Source organism: Eublepharis macularius, chromosome 9, assembly GCF_028583425.1.
Source record: "Eublepharis macularius isolate TG4126 chromosome 9, MPM_Emac_v1.0, whole genome shotgun sequence".
NCBI classification, from domain to species: Eukaryota; Metazoa; Chordata; class Lepidosauria; order Squamata; family Eublepharidae; genus Eublepharis; species Eublepharis macularius.
This window is the reverse complement of record NC_072798.1, coordinates 20,659,786-20,672,394: the sequence shown is the minus strand read 5'-3', so window position 1 is coordinate 20,672,394 and position 12,609 is coordinate 20,659,786. Positions and strand designations below refer to the sequence as shown.

The 12,609-nt window shown below is 41.7% G+C and overlaps 1 protein-coding gene across 1 annotated transcript in view; it reads left to right on the top strand.

Annotated features, from left to right (window-relative positions):
• The window catches only part of CACNA1C (calcium voltage-gated channel subunit alpha1 C), a 681,102-nt gene that overhangs the window by 425,125 nt on the left and 243,368 nt on the right, over positions 1–12,609 (top strand). The window contains exons 8-9 of the mRNA XM_054988003.1: positions 6,557–6,660; positions 9,400–9,572. Coding sequence (XP_054843978.1) covers positions 6,557–6,660; positions 9,400–9,572 — 277 coding nt within the window. The remainder of the gene's footprint in view (positions 1–6,556; positions 6,661–9,399; positions 9,573–12,609) is intronic.

Genomic DNA, 12,609 nt, shown 5'->3' with positions numbered 1-12,609 from the left:
GGCCTAGTTGCTTGCAACTGCTCAACAGCAACACTCCCTCCCCAAATCAGTGTAGTTGTTACAGATGTGGGAGACCCAGGTTTGAATCCCAAAGCTCACTGGGTGACTTTGATCCAGTCACTTACTCTCAGCCTAACCTACCTGTCAGAGTTATTATAAGTATAATATAGAGTCAAGGAGAATGATGTAAGCTGCTTCGGATCCCCATTGTGGAGAAAGGCAGTATATAAATGAAATAAATTAAGAAATAAAGGTGAAAATGGGTGGAAAATAGGGTAAGTTGTTTAGTAGGTTTGAAAGAGAGAAGAACATAGGGGAAAGTGAGCATACGGAGGCTGCCAGGAGGAGGGAAAGAGGAAATAATTTAATTTGATTTAATTTATTATATTTATATTCTGCCCTCCCCGCTTTCGCAGGCTCAGGGCAGATAACAAAATACAAATATCACATACCATTAAAAACATTAAACGCACTGTGTCCTATCATATATGATGTCATCTATTTACATGTAAATAATTAAAAAGCAGCACGTAACATAGATTTAGTGTTTTGCACAGCAGTTCTACCAGAGCAAATACCTACAGTAATAATGAGTGTGGCAACAGCATCTGCGTTCACATAGGGGTGATGGTATAACCCCCCGCCCGGCTCAACTGGTACCACACAACTGGGCCCCGGTTCAACTGGCACCACACAATTGGGCCATAGAAGAGAGTTTGCCTGGGCGGGGGAGGGGGTGAAGACAGGGGGTGCTGACAAAGGTTGGTGGGAAGGAGAGAAGGGAGAAGGAAGATGTAAGAGTGGGAGCAAAGGAGAGAGGATGTGGTGGGGAAGAGGAAAATGAAATGACACCCCCCCCACCGCCCAAATCCTTGCAGGTCTCCACTTATGTGAATATATTTCTCATAAAGGTAGTCTTTTTAAAACTTATACAAATCCCTGATAGGGCCTACGTGTAGTTTATGCTACGGTGCATTAGAATAGGGAATGCTTGATGTTTCTTACAGTGTATCATGCGCTGTGAGCAGGGTGGTGTGGCCACTGAGGCACAATAAATAATGCATTTCTTCCAATGTTTTGCTTAAGATGGGGTAACTCCACTGAAACACAGCTTTATTTCTTGCAGGAGACTATGTACCATACACAGTTCTGATTATCGGTGTTCTGAATACATACTCTCCCACAAGAAATAAAGTCCTATTGCAGTGTTATGGGGAAGGCATGATTTTAAGAAACCTAGGAGTCAAGGATTGTTATACTGATCTGGATAGCCCAGGCTGGCTTGATTTCATTAAATCTTGGAATCTATGTTGTTTTGGCTCTGATAAGTAATTGGAGGGAAAATCACTAAGGAAGTATAGGGTTGCTACGCAGAGGCAGGCAATGGCAAAAGTCTCTGAACGTCTCTTGCATTGAACACCCTACAGGATTGCTATAAGTCTGCTGCAACTTGACAGCAAAAGGAGGGAAGTGTCACTGTAAATGTACCCTCCTTGGAGACAGAGTTGGGAAAATGCTTTTTCTTTTGCCTGGTAAATTGCTAAATACTTATTACAAGATGATAGTAGAAATAAAGGTATGACATTTTCTCAAATATTTTTCAAACGTATGGGTTCAGCAATTGTATCAATTCAGCTACTCTGATTTTTAACAAGTGCAGCCCATCAAGATCCATTATTAATCCATGGATGGACTGTAGGCTCCTTAGCCTACTGCTCTGCAGTTGGGCAAGGCTTCCAGGAGTGAAGTAGCTCTTTTGACTGATGGAAAGATGGTCCCTTCAACCTCTGAAATTATTCCTGGGAAAGAGTTTAAACCGCATGTTTAGATGGGCCCTTTTATCTTAGAGCCAAGCTACAAGTGACACCTGACATGAGTTGGACACGTGCCAGTTTCCCTCAAGTTTTGATGGGAAGTGTGGGCATCCTGGTCTTGCAGCTTGGTTCTCCATAAAAGCCCATTTAATTGACGTTTGTAGAGCGGGCTCTAATGGGGACCAATTGGAGTGGGAGGGAAAACATGCAGTTGGGAGGGGAGTGCAGGCATCGGGCTCTCACCATACACTCCCTCTTCCCCTTCCCCTCCGCTGGGTGTGTGTGGGGGTTTCAGGGCCCCTCTCCTGCCTCCCCTCAACTAGGGCTGCATTCCCGGGGCTGCTGATGGCCGGGGGAGGGGGGAAGAGCACTTCCCCTTTCCCTCTGCCTGGCCGAGCGTGCATGCCCAGCTGTTCCAGGGCAGCGTGGCAGCTGGCCGGAGCATTCTCCCCTTGCTCTCCCTCCCTCCCTGCACCCCGTGGCCCGGAGCTGCATCACCCAGCCAGGGCCAGGAAAGCGGGGGTAAAGAGGCAGCAATGCTCCTGCCCAGGTGTACATGCGGCCATGTCAGCTTGCGGCCTGAAGCTGCATCGATCTGTGGGGGCCGGGCTGGGGAGGGGGAGGCAATGACACTCTAGCCTGCTCTGTCCACTGCAGCATGGACTGGAGTGGCCAAGTGTGCCTGGTCGGCCAGGCTGAGCTCAGCACCAAGGTGCAGTGCGGGTAGGGAGGGGCCCCCTGAAGCGCCTGGGCCGCCTGGTCTCCACATCTGAAGCCATGTCAACCTGCGGAGGCCCCCCTCCCCCCCTCCTTCCCTCACCGTGCCTCTGCACCAAGCTTAGCCTGGCCAAGCAGGTGCACCTGGGTGCTCTGGGCCGCACTGTGGCAGACAGGCTGGGCTAGAGCATCGCTGCCTCTTTTTCCCCAGTTGCCCAGCCCTGGCTGGGTGATGCAGCTCTGGGCCAAGGGGTGCAGAGAGGGAGTGGGGAGCAAGGGGCGAACGCTCTGGCCGGCTGCTGTGCTGCCCTGGAACAGCCAGGCGTGCACACTTGGCCAGGCAGTGGGGGAGGGGAAGTGCTCTTCCCCTCCTGGCCATCAACAGCCCCGGGAATGCGGCCCTAGTTGAGGGGGGGCAGGAGAGGGGCCCTGAACCCCCCACACACCCAGCAGAGGGGAAGGGGAAGGAAGGGTGCCTGGTGAGAGCCTGATGCCTGCACTCCCCTCCCAACTGCATGTTCTCCCTCCCACTCCAATTGGTCCCCATTAGAGCCCGCTCTGCAAACTTCAATTAAATGGGCTTTTACTGAGAGCCAAGCTGCAAGACCAGGATGCCTACACTTCCCATCAAAACTTGAGGGAAACTGACACATGTCCACCTCATGTCAGGCATAGCTTGGCTCTTAGTTGGTTGGCCTTCCAAAGAAGGAAGGTGGCCCACAGGGTACCCCCGCTTAGATTTTCCTATCAAATTACAGAACACTGTATGAGAAGCATTCCTATTTAATGTATAGAGGACATGCCATTATGAGTATTTTGCATATGAGTCCATCTGTTCCACAGTGAATTATCTCAGTGGATTGCACCAGTGGGCAATATATTGCCCAAAGTAGCACCTTCCCCTATAATGAATGCTATTTAATTGCACTGAGTAGCTCATTCATTCTTGCATTCATTACTGTTATCCAGCAAGTGATACCACCTCATAATGAAGGATATAAAGAATGTCCTGTATAGAATAAAAAAAACCATAGTATTCAGAGCAATTTAAATGAAAACAAATTTTGCAAAAAACAGACACTTATCCCTAGTCTCATAAAATTGCATTCTACTGGGATGTTTTCTTTCATTCCATGAACTGTAACTATAAACAGTTTCCTTCCTTGTTTGTTTCTGGGATGGCTGTAAATTTTAGTGTTTCCTAGTATCCTAATCCCAGGCATATTTATTTGAATTCACATTAATGTTAAAGTAACATTAAAGTAACATTAACTCATATTCATGTTACTTTGCAGTGTGTGAGTGTTTAGGAAGAACATCTGATGGCTTGATCCTATGCAATATTATACTAGGAGTGTTCAAGCATTATGTCGGCTATCTCAGTGAAACTATGGAAGCTACTGTCACGTTCAGCATAGCAATATCACATGGAATTATTGCATTCCACACAATTAGCTTGAATTAGGCAATCATACAATGTCTTGGAGGAATCTCAGCAATCACAGAAATTATGTTGATGAAACTTCACGTCTGAAATTTGTTACTATCCCTTTATCACAGGATTACACATGACAGGCAGGATAGAAGAATGATCTTGGCTTGCTTCAGTTGACATACACAGGACATCATTGCAGCTATCTTGGTGATTTATAGCTACATTGGTTGAAGTAGTAAGATCAGCAGCACTCCTAACTAGATTAGGACCCTCTGCTCCGCCTTTTATTACAAAACCAAATTCTGAAATCAGTTTCTGTCGTCAGATTTTGAGATTTACATTGTAGTTCCAACCAAATTTACTCCAGTCTAAGCCCATTGAAATCAGTGGGCTTAAACTGTAGTAATTCTGTATAGAATTGCCCTTTTAGATGTTGAACCTTCCTTCCTCTTCTTGGAACAAGAGCAATGGTGACAGTAAGAGATGGAACTGGTGCTTCTAGGGCTGGAGAAGACCAACTACCCATAGAGCTGGTAGAATAAGGGGGAACTATTTCAGCGAAAGGGAGCTCCATAAATCTTTTTTAAAAATTAAACTTTATCCATACACTGTAATGTTGATGTGCCCACATGTTGCCATAAAAGGAAGAAAATGCTTCTCAAAGTAGCAGAAGCAAGAGAAAGGGTGGAGGTAAAGTTTTGTGGGGACGAAATAATACATTACTGTCATGTAATAGGGATAGCACCTGCAGAGAGTTAGCAATATTCTTAATCACCTGCAAGTACACTCTTAAATGTCCTTTCTGATATGTAGTAGATACTAATTCCAGAAACAGGATTTCACTGCCTTTTATCCAGCAAGGATATCCTTAAGTCACCTTTTCCAGTAACAGGCGGTATAAAAGCTATAGGAATGCTTTGTTGTGAATTGTCTTTCCTTCTTTTCTTTTGCTGCTTAAGTGAATTTAAACAGCACTAAAACTTCCACAGGGTGTCAGTATGCGCTGTTCCTAATGGCCTTGGCTGGCATATATTTGCTTTGGATCAGTTGCCATTAAATACTCTAAGCATTGTGTGAAAAACTCCTGTTTGTTCCATTGCTGCCTGAGTTAATCTGACCTCCATTGACAAGGTGTTTTGTGAAACAATGCCAGCCATAAACATTTTGATACCGAAACAGATGTTAAAAATGATACTCATTCCCCTAAAACAACAGAGATGAATCTTGGAGGCAAAAGACTGGTTCTCACCTCTGGAATCTGGATCTTGAAAGAATTGTTAAAAGTCATTTCAAGGTGATGCCAGACCTCAGTCGTAAAGCAATACTCCCATGGAAGAAGGAAACATGGTAAATACTTGCAGATAGTTCAGTACATATATAGAGTATGCAGTTAATGGAACAACAGCTGTAATGCTGTCCTTCCATCCTGATCCTGAATCTTGATCTTTTAGGAAATATAATGCTCAGCTAAAACTCTCTGATGAACTGAAATGTTGCTGACTCTACACAATAGTGATGCTTTCAACATATTAAAAAGCATGGAGTAAAGAAAAGAGAAAACTATCTGTTACAAAAATATAATAAAAAATGTATAACATTAGTTATATACAAATTCTTCACTTGATCCTCTCTAGTCATCTCAAAAATAGCTCATCCTCCTGACTCATTGCAAAATGGCTTTACTGAGTACAGTGCTAGTGGTGCATCATTTACCACCAATCGCCTCATTTTCTCTAAATGGCCAGATAGAGGGGTTTTTTCCCTTTCTTTTTGCTACCTGAGAGTATAAACAGTGGAAAATAAGAAACGAGCCCTTAAGTAATATTCATTCAATCTGATTAAGCTGTCATGGATGCTTTCTGTTTTCATATGGTTTTGAAATCATCGCTTTCACTGCAGCGATGGGAAAATAACAAAAACATTGTCCAACCACGCAGTTCAAAATCAGGCTTTGTTTGCAAATCTCTCTGTCTTCTTCACCCAATCAGTTCTGCTTTCTGTCTCTGTCTTCTAACTATCCTCCATCTTTCCAGATGCAGGACGCTATGGGCTATGAATTACCCTGGGTGTACTTTGTCAGTCTGGTCATCTTTGGATCCTTTTTCGTACTTAATCTGGTTCTTGGTGTGTTGAGCGGGTAAGCTGTTGGTTTTGGTGTTCTTTTTTTTTTTCCTCCTCGTGCTGCAGGGCAAGACTCCAGAACAGGGTTCTTCCATGTCACCAAAATCCTTTATATTATTATTATTATTATTATTATTATTACTACTACTACTACTACTACTACTACTACTACTACTACTACTACTACTACTATTGAAAAAGAAAGCCTACGGGACATAATTCTATACTAGTTTTCCACTTAGGAATATTCCAGATAAGACGGTGGCAGCAAAGTAATCAGTATTCTGAAGCAGTAATTTCACTTGCCAAACCAACTCAATGACTGGAGAAGAGAATCAATTTTCTTCCTAGTTGACTAAGCAGCAGATTCTGAGAATCTCAGCATTGGTGACTCAAGAACCCTTCAGCTGGAGGCTTGCAATGCCCAGCAACTGAGTTTTTCTCACTAATTATCGTTCCACTCTTCCAGGTCAATGATGCCATAGGAAGGGACTGGCCCTGGATCTATTTTGTTACACTTATCATCATAGGGTCATTTTTTGTACTTAACTTGGTTCTCGGTGTACTTAGCGGGTAAGCAGTACCAGGAACAATATTTTTCATTATCATTGTTGTTTACTATTTATTTGGGCTTCTGAATTCATGTCTCCACTCTTGTGGAGATACAGCACGTTCTTCTTGTCAGTAGGCTTGGGCTAAACCACGTAAATGAGCAGTAGTAGGTACTTAAGCTGGAGATGATAGAATAGTAGCAAAAAGCCCACCTAATATGGGTGACCGTCACAATCAAAAGCCGTCTATGCTAGGCCTCTGAAGAATACTGTGGGAGATAAAACTGTTCTATTTCCACAGGCAGACAGAATTAACATAGTATTTATTATCAGCTCATGGCTGTGATTATTCTGTAACAGTCAGTGGTTTATCTGAGGTCACAGTGGGGTCTGGTTGCTATTGATGTAATTGGTTTAGATGCTGTGATGTCACAGACTGACTGATATCTTTTGATCAAGTACTTTAGTGATATGGACCGAATACTTAAAAACTTGGCATTTGAATTCTGAGGTCCCTAATCTACACTTATTCTATTTGAACTGTGTAAGTGAACCTACAGCTTTCAAAGTCACCTTGTTAGTGCAAATTGGTTGAGCAGTTTCAGAGCCTTTTAATGAGACATTGGCCGCAGACTGCTTATTATCTGACATCTGTAGATGGCAATTTAAAAAATCAGTAGCAACAGAAAAGGGAATATTAACAAGTTGTAGCCTGTATATAACTTGAAGGTGGTCTAAGACTATTCCTTCTTGGTCAAGACTCAAGAGCCTCCCCCATTTGTATCTCCACAATGAAACTTTTTCACATGTCTCTTTATTGTTTATGAGGGGATGAGGACAGTAGTATAAATTGTTGATAGCAAATCAGACTTCCAATTTTAAATTTTGAATGCTTTATCAACTGGAAAGATGCAGGTTGGGAATTAGCTCTGTAAAAATGTGTTGCAATACTGTGTCAGTAAATTTCTAGCATGGTCTGAGGAAAATTGCCTAGATGAATGAAAGGGTTGTTCAGTCAACAGACCTACTGATCATTTGCTTTCTTGGTATGACAGCTAAAAGTTGTGATAATCAGTGGCTATTGTAGATATGTTGAAAAATGCAGCCATTTCTCCCAAACAATACCAACCAGGAATCATTTGGAGGTGATGCCTTGATAACATACTAGAATTGGGTAGATTCAGGTTAGCATCAAGGATGAGAACTGAAAATGTCAGATATTCCCAGAGACGCTATAGTTTTAAAGTACTGTTCTGAGAAACTGTTTTATTACTTCATATTTAGAATGATAAAAGGATTTTCAAAAGTACAAGTTATTCTTGGAAATAGTCCATGTTGGTATCTCTTTATATAATGTTTTCCATACAAGAGGAGACGCTGGTATCATAAATGAAGGTCCAACATAATTGATTTTGGATAGCCTCTGCTTATGATCTTCGATCGCCATTGTCAAGCAGAGCAGACAGTACTAGATTAGATGGACCAATGGTCTGAGTCTCTATAAGGAAGCTTCATATGTACCATTAAATCCCATTTCTGGGTTTTTTGCGGGGGAGGGAGATAAAATAAAACTCTCCTTGCTCAAGAATATTTAGACTGAAGACCATTGGTGTAATTTTTTTATATAACCAGCAACATAAATTTTGTTTAGTGTAGTAAATCATCTTTCTAATTGCTGTACTGGGAACAGTAAAAGCATGGCAGTTTTGAAAATGACCAGACCACTTATATAGATATCAGACAAATGTGAAACATTTAATCTTTCAGCTGCGTGGTTCCCCATTCATAAAACATGGTTAACAATATTCAGTCAACCTCAAATATACATTAGTGTTTGTACAGTGGATAGAAGGAGAGAGGCATCGTTACTCTTGATTGAATTTCTTACCGGCCATCTTTTGTTTACACTTCCATACCTCAAAGCTCTAGAGGCCCTTTGCTTTTTCTACATTTATCATGTCTCTAATGTATCTGTCTGCCTTATGGCACAGCTTTCTCCTAGTGTTGATATACTGAGCAGCTTTTGCTCCTGAGGTTCAATGAAATTCTCTTCACAATCCTTCTCTGCAAAATCCTCATTAGATTCCTAAGAGAAGATGGAGTAAAAACCTGGAAAGATGACAAAGGTGTACACAGTCAGAGTATGGCACATATAGTATCTTTGGAGTTTGTCTTGAGTTGAGGGGGGAAAGCTGCTCTTATGCTTTTATACTTTAGAAGATAGTTTGAGTTTATTTAAGACATATTAACAGTGGCATTAACCTCAGTTTTCAGCCAGTTATGTTTTTGTTCATAATATTCTTATCACCTTCTTTGAATTTTATGTTTTGCAATATAATATGGGAAACTAATGTTAGGGCCTAAAGATATATCTATATAGTCAAAATCCACGTATTAATGTGACATGGAATTGAAAACTAGCATGATGCAGAGGTTAGAATGTCAGACTAGGATCTGAGTGATGCAAGTTCAAATCCCCACTCTAGCATGGAAGATTAGTGGGTCACGTTGAGCATTCTCTTTCTCTCAACCCTACCTACTTCACAGGATTGTTGTGAAGAATAAAATTAAGGAGGGGAGAATGATATATGTCACCCTGTGCTCCTTGAAGGAAGGGCAGGATAAAACAATGAACTAAATCAATAAAATAAAAAAATGAATAATATGGGCAGCTGAGTTATCATAGTAGGAAACTTAACATTTCCACAGTAATATTGCTTTTGTTTTTGCTCTCATCCTGCTATCCCTTCCCTCCTGCCAGGGAGTTTTCTAAAGAAAGAGAGAAGGCAAAAGCTCGCGGTGACTTTCAGAAGTTGCGGGAGAAACAGCAACTGGAGGAGGACTTGAAGGGATACCTGGACTGGATAACCCAAGCGGAAGATATCGACCCAGAAAATGAAGATGAAGGAATGGATGAGGAGAAGCCTCGAAACAGTAAGCAATTCTCCTCTGTTTTCTTTGTGTTCCTAGCCAGGAATGATGTTATATATGCATACATGCTCAGAAACTAACACAAAACCTTACTGAAATCATTTGCCATTTCCCTACACTATTAACATTTGCTATATAAAAGACAAGGAAAATATTGATTCAGTACATTTTGTGTAAACTTAGAAATGGAAGTGTAGCCTGTACTTTCATTAGAAGGCTCCTGGCCAAATAAAGTTTAAAATATGCTTCTGCCTTCTATTTAATTGCTGCTCACCTTTAAACTTTATAATTTTGAAGCGAAGAGTAGTAAGTTAGTGTAGAAAACTGTATAGTATATTGGTCAATCTAGGCCTGATTTTCTTCATGTTAATATAAAATAACTGCACAGGTACTGCAGTCTTAAATAAACATACACCAATGTGTCCATTTATAATACCATAGTGTAACACCTTTATGGGATCAAAAAACCCAACATGAATCGTGATGCTATTCTGATAATGGTAATAGTAGGGATGGCCTACCAGAAGCATTTCTTTGTTGGTGCAGAATAGTGTTAATCTTCCTGTGAGTTAATGGAATTGCAAGCATGTGTGTGTTCTAAAACCGAGTTAAACCTCTGGGGGCTTTCTTAAGACTAATGTTAATTTATTTTCTGAACACTAAAATAATTAGGTAGATGTACAGCAGGAATTAACTAGATTAACTCTGCCAGAAAGGTAGAAATTAATTAATTTATTGGTCCCCTTAATTCTTCTTGTCCAACTTTTAACTTCTGTTTCATGTATTTCATGAATTCCTCATAAACCATTACATTGTCTAAATCTCTTTTCATCTCCTCAATGTGTCGCACCTTTTGGGGGGTTGGGAAATATAATATCTGTTCTTGATTCCCCTTGTGTACGGTGCTTACCTGACCCTGTTCTGTCTGTCTAAGTCCATGTAAGTTGGTGGTCACTTTAGGCCAAACTAAATGTTATTTTGTTTGACCAATTGGATTCCTGGACCCAACTTGCTTTCCTCACAACAACATAGCAGCTGTAGGGAAAAGCATTTTTAAAGTCCCCAGGAGCCTGATTTGGAATGACAGCGTGGAGGAAGGAGGGGATCCTGCCTCCCCCCTCCCAGCACTACTTTTGGTTAGGAAACCAAGACCAAACTCATCAAAAACATGTGTAGTTTGGCCCTTAATAGTGAGTACTTGGGGAGAAGAAAGGTGTCAGGGTATAGACCAGTTTCATTTGATCTCAGAAGCTAAGCAGGGTCAGTACTTGGATGGGGAACCATGAAGGAAGACTGTGCAGAGGAAGGCAATGGAAAGCCACCTAATTTTCTCACTCGCCCTGAAAGCCCCTTTCTGGGGTCACCATTAAGTCAGTTGCATCTTGATGGCATATAAGTATGTAATGAGTGCCTGAGACTTTTTGTGTGTGTGGAGCAGTGCTATCTTTTAGCAAGATGACCTTTCCAGCTCCAGCAAAAGTCTGGTGTTGCCCACTGAATGGCTGAATCCAGAAGAAGGTTTATTTTCTATCCCAATGTGTCCCGGGGAGTACGCTATACTTTTCTGATATGTAAATGCTGTCATTCATTTCCATGTGTCAAAGAAGCACTGCCCTTGGGGACAGTGCTCTGCAAAGGCAAAACCTATTCATGGTTTAACCTACGCTGACTCCTGCAGAGGAGTGCAATATATCTCCATGCATCAGGTGATGCATGATGGCCCTTGGATCTCCTTGTCATTAATACACATTTCCTTCACATAATGGGTTGGATCCTGACTAAATTGGCAATTTCCACTAATACCCCCTGCAGACCCCCCCTTATGTTTCTCAGAATCCCCTGTCCCCAAGAACAGCATCTTGTTTAGATCAGTGGGCTGCAATGGGAGCAAGTAGGCAGGTCTGTGTGGGAGTAGGCTGTCCTTCAGGTATGTTGGTTCCAAGCAATGTATGGCTTTAAAGGTCAACACCAGCACCTTGAATTGGTCCCCCCCTCTCAAAAAAAATTGGGAGCCATGATAAATGGGCCAAGACTGGAGTGATATGGTCCCTATGACCCACTCCAGTCAACAACACCCACCATATTCAATGTTAGGAAAATTCGTAAAACCAAGCCACTCAGAAGGATATTTGAGAGTGGTTAAAAATGTCTGGCTGTTGATCAGTTTCTGGTTTTACTCATATAATGCAGTTGTAATTGGGGGGAGGCGTTTTAATTATGCATATACTGCTTTGCGTCCTGTTTTAGAAGGAAAGTGGTTAAAAATCTCCTAAATATATAACTGTTTCTCGATGATCAGGTAAATAACAAAGTGCTTTCAGATGGTTCCAGAGTCTAGACCTGGTCTGTTAATATGGCAGAATATGGCAGGAAAGAAGCGACTGAGTCCTGAGGTGGTAAAAAGGAAAGAGACATTTAAAATTGCAGCTAGGGGATATTTTTTCCAATGCTCCCATGTTTAAAATTAACTGCAGGTAGGAAACCAGCACATCAAAGAGAGGGATAGTTAGACCTTTTCTTCCTGAATGCAAAAGGGTTTTTGAAGGTTCTAGGTGTAAACATTCCAAAATGGCATCATCTACTTACAATGTAGAGCAGTTTGACTGACTACCATCTTAGAATTCTGCAAGTTCATTCTACTAAATATGTAGAGCAGGCTTTTCTTAAGTTTCTGGCATTTACTGCAAACTGGGTGTGGAGGGGGTTCCCTTTGATTTGGGAAAAATCACCCCTAGCTCTACATGGCCTCACTGTGTGGATATTTTTAAATCCACACTCTTGAGTCATACTCAGAATTGGATATAAAGATAATTATTATAAAATGGCTAATCAGGGGTACTATAATCTTTGAACATTTTCAGATTTACCAACTAAGTTTGCCATCACAGTAAAGTAGACCATTCCTGTGCAGTGGATATGAATGAAAGAAAAGGACTGTTCAAAAAATGCTACTCAGAGTGGTGGTACATGGACCAGTGCTGGTGCATGAGCACTCAGCTGCTGGTCTGCAGGAAACTTGTTGAGGGGGGCTGAATGCAAA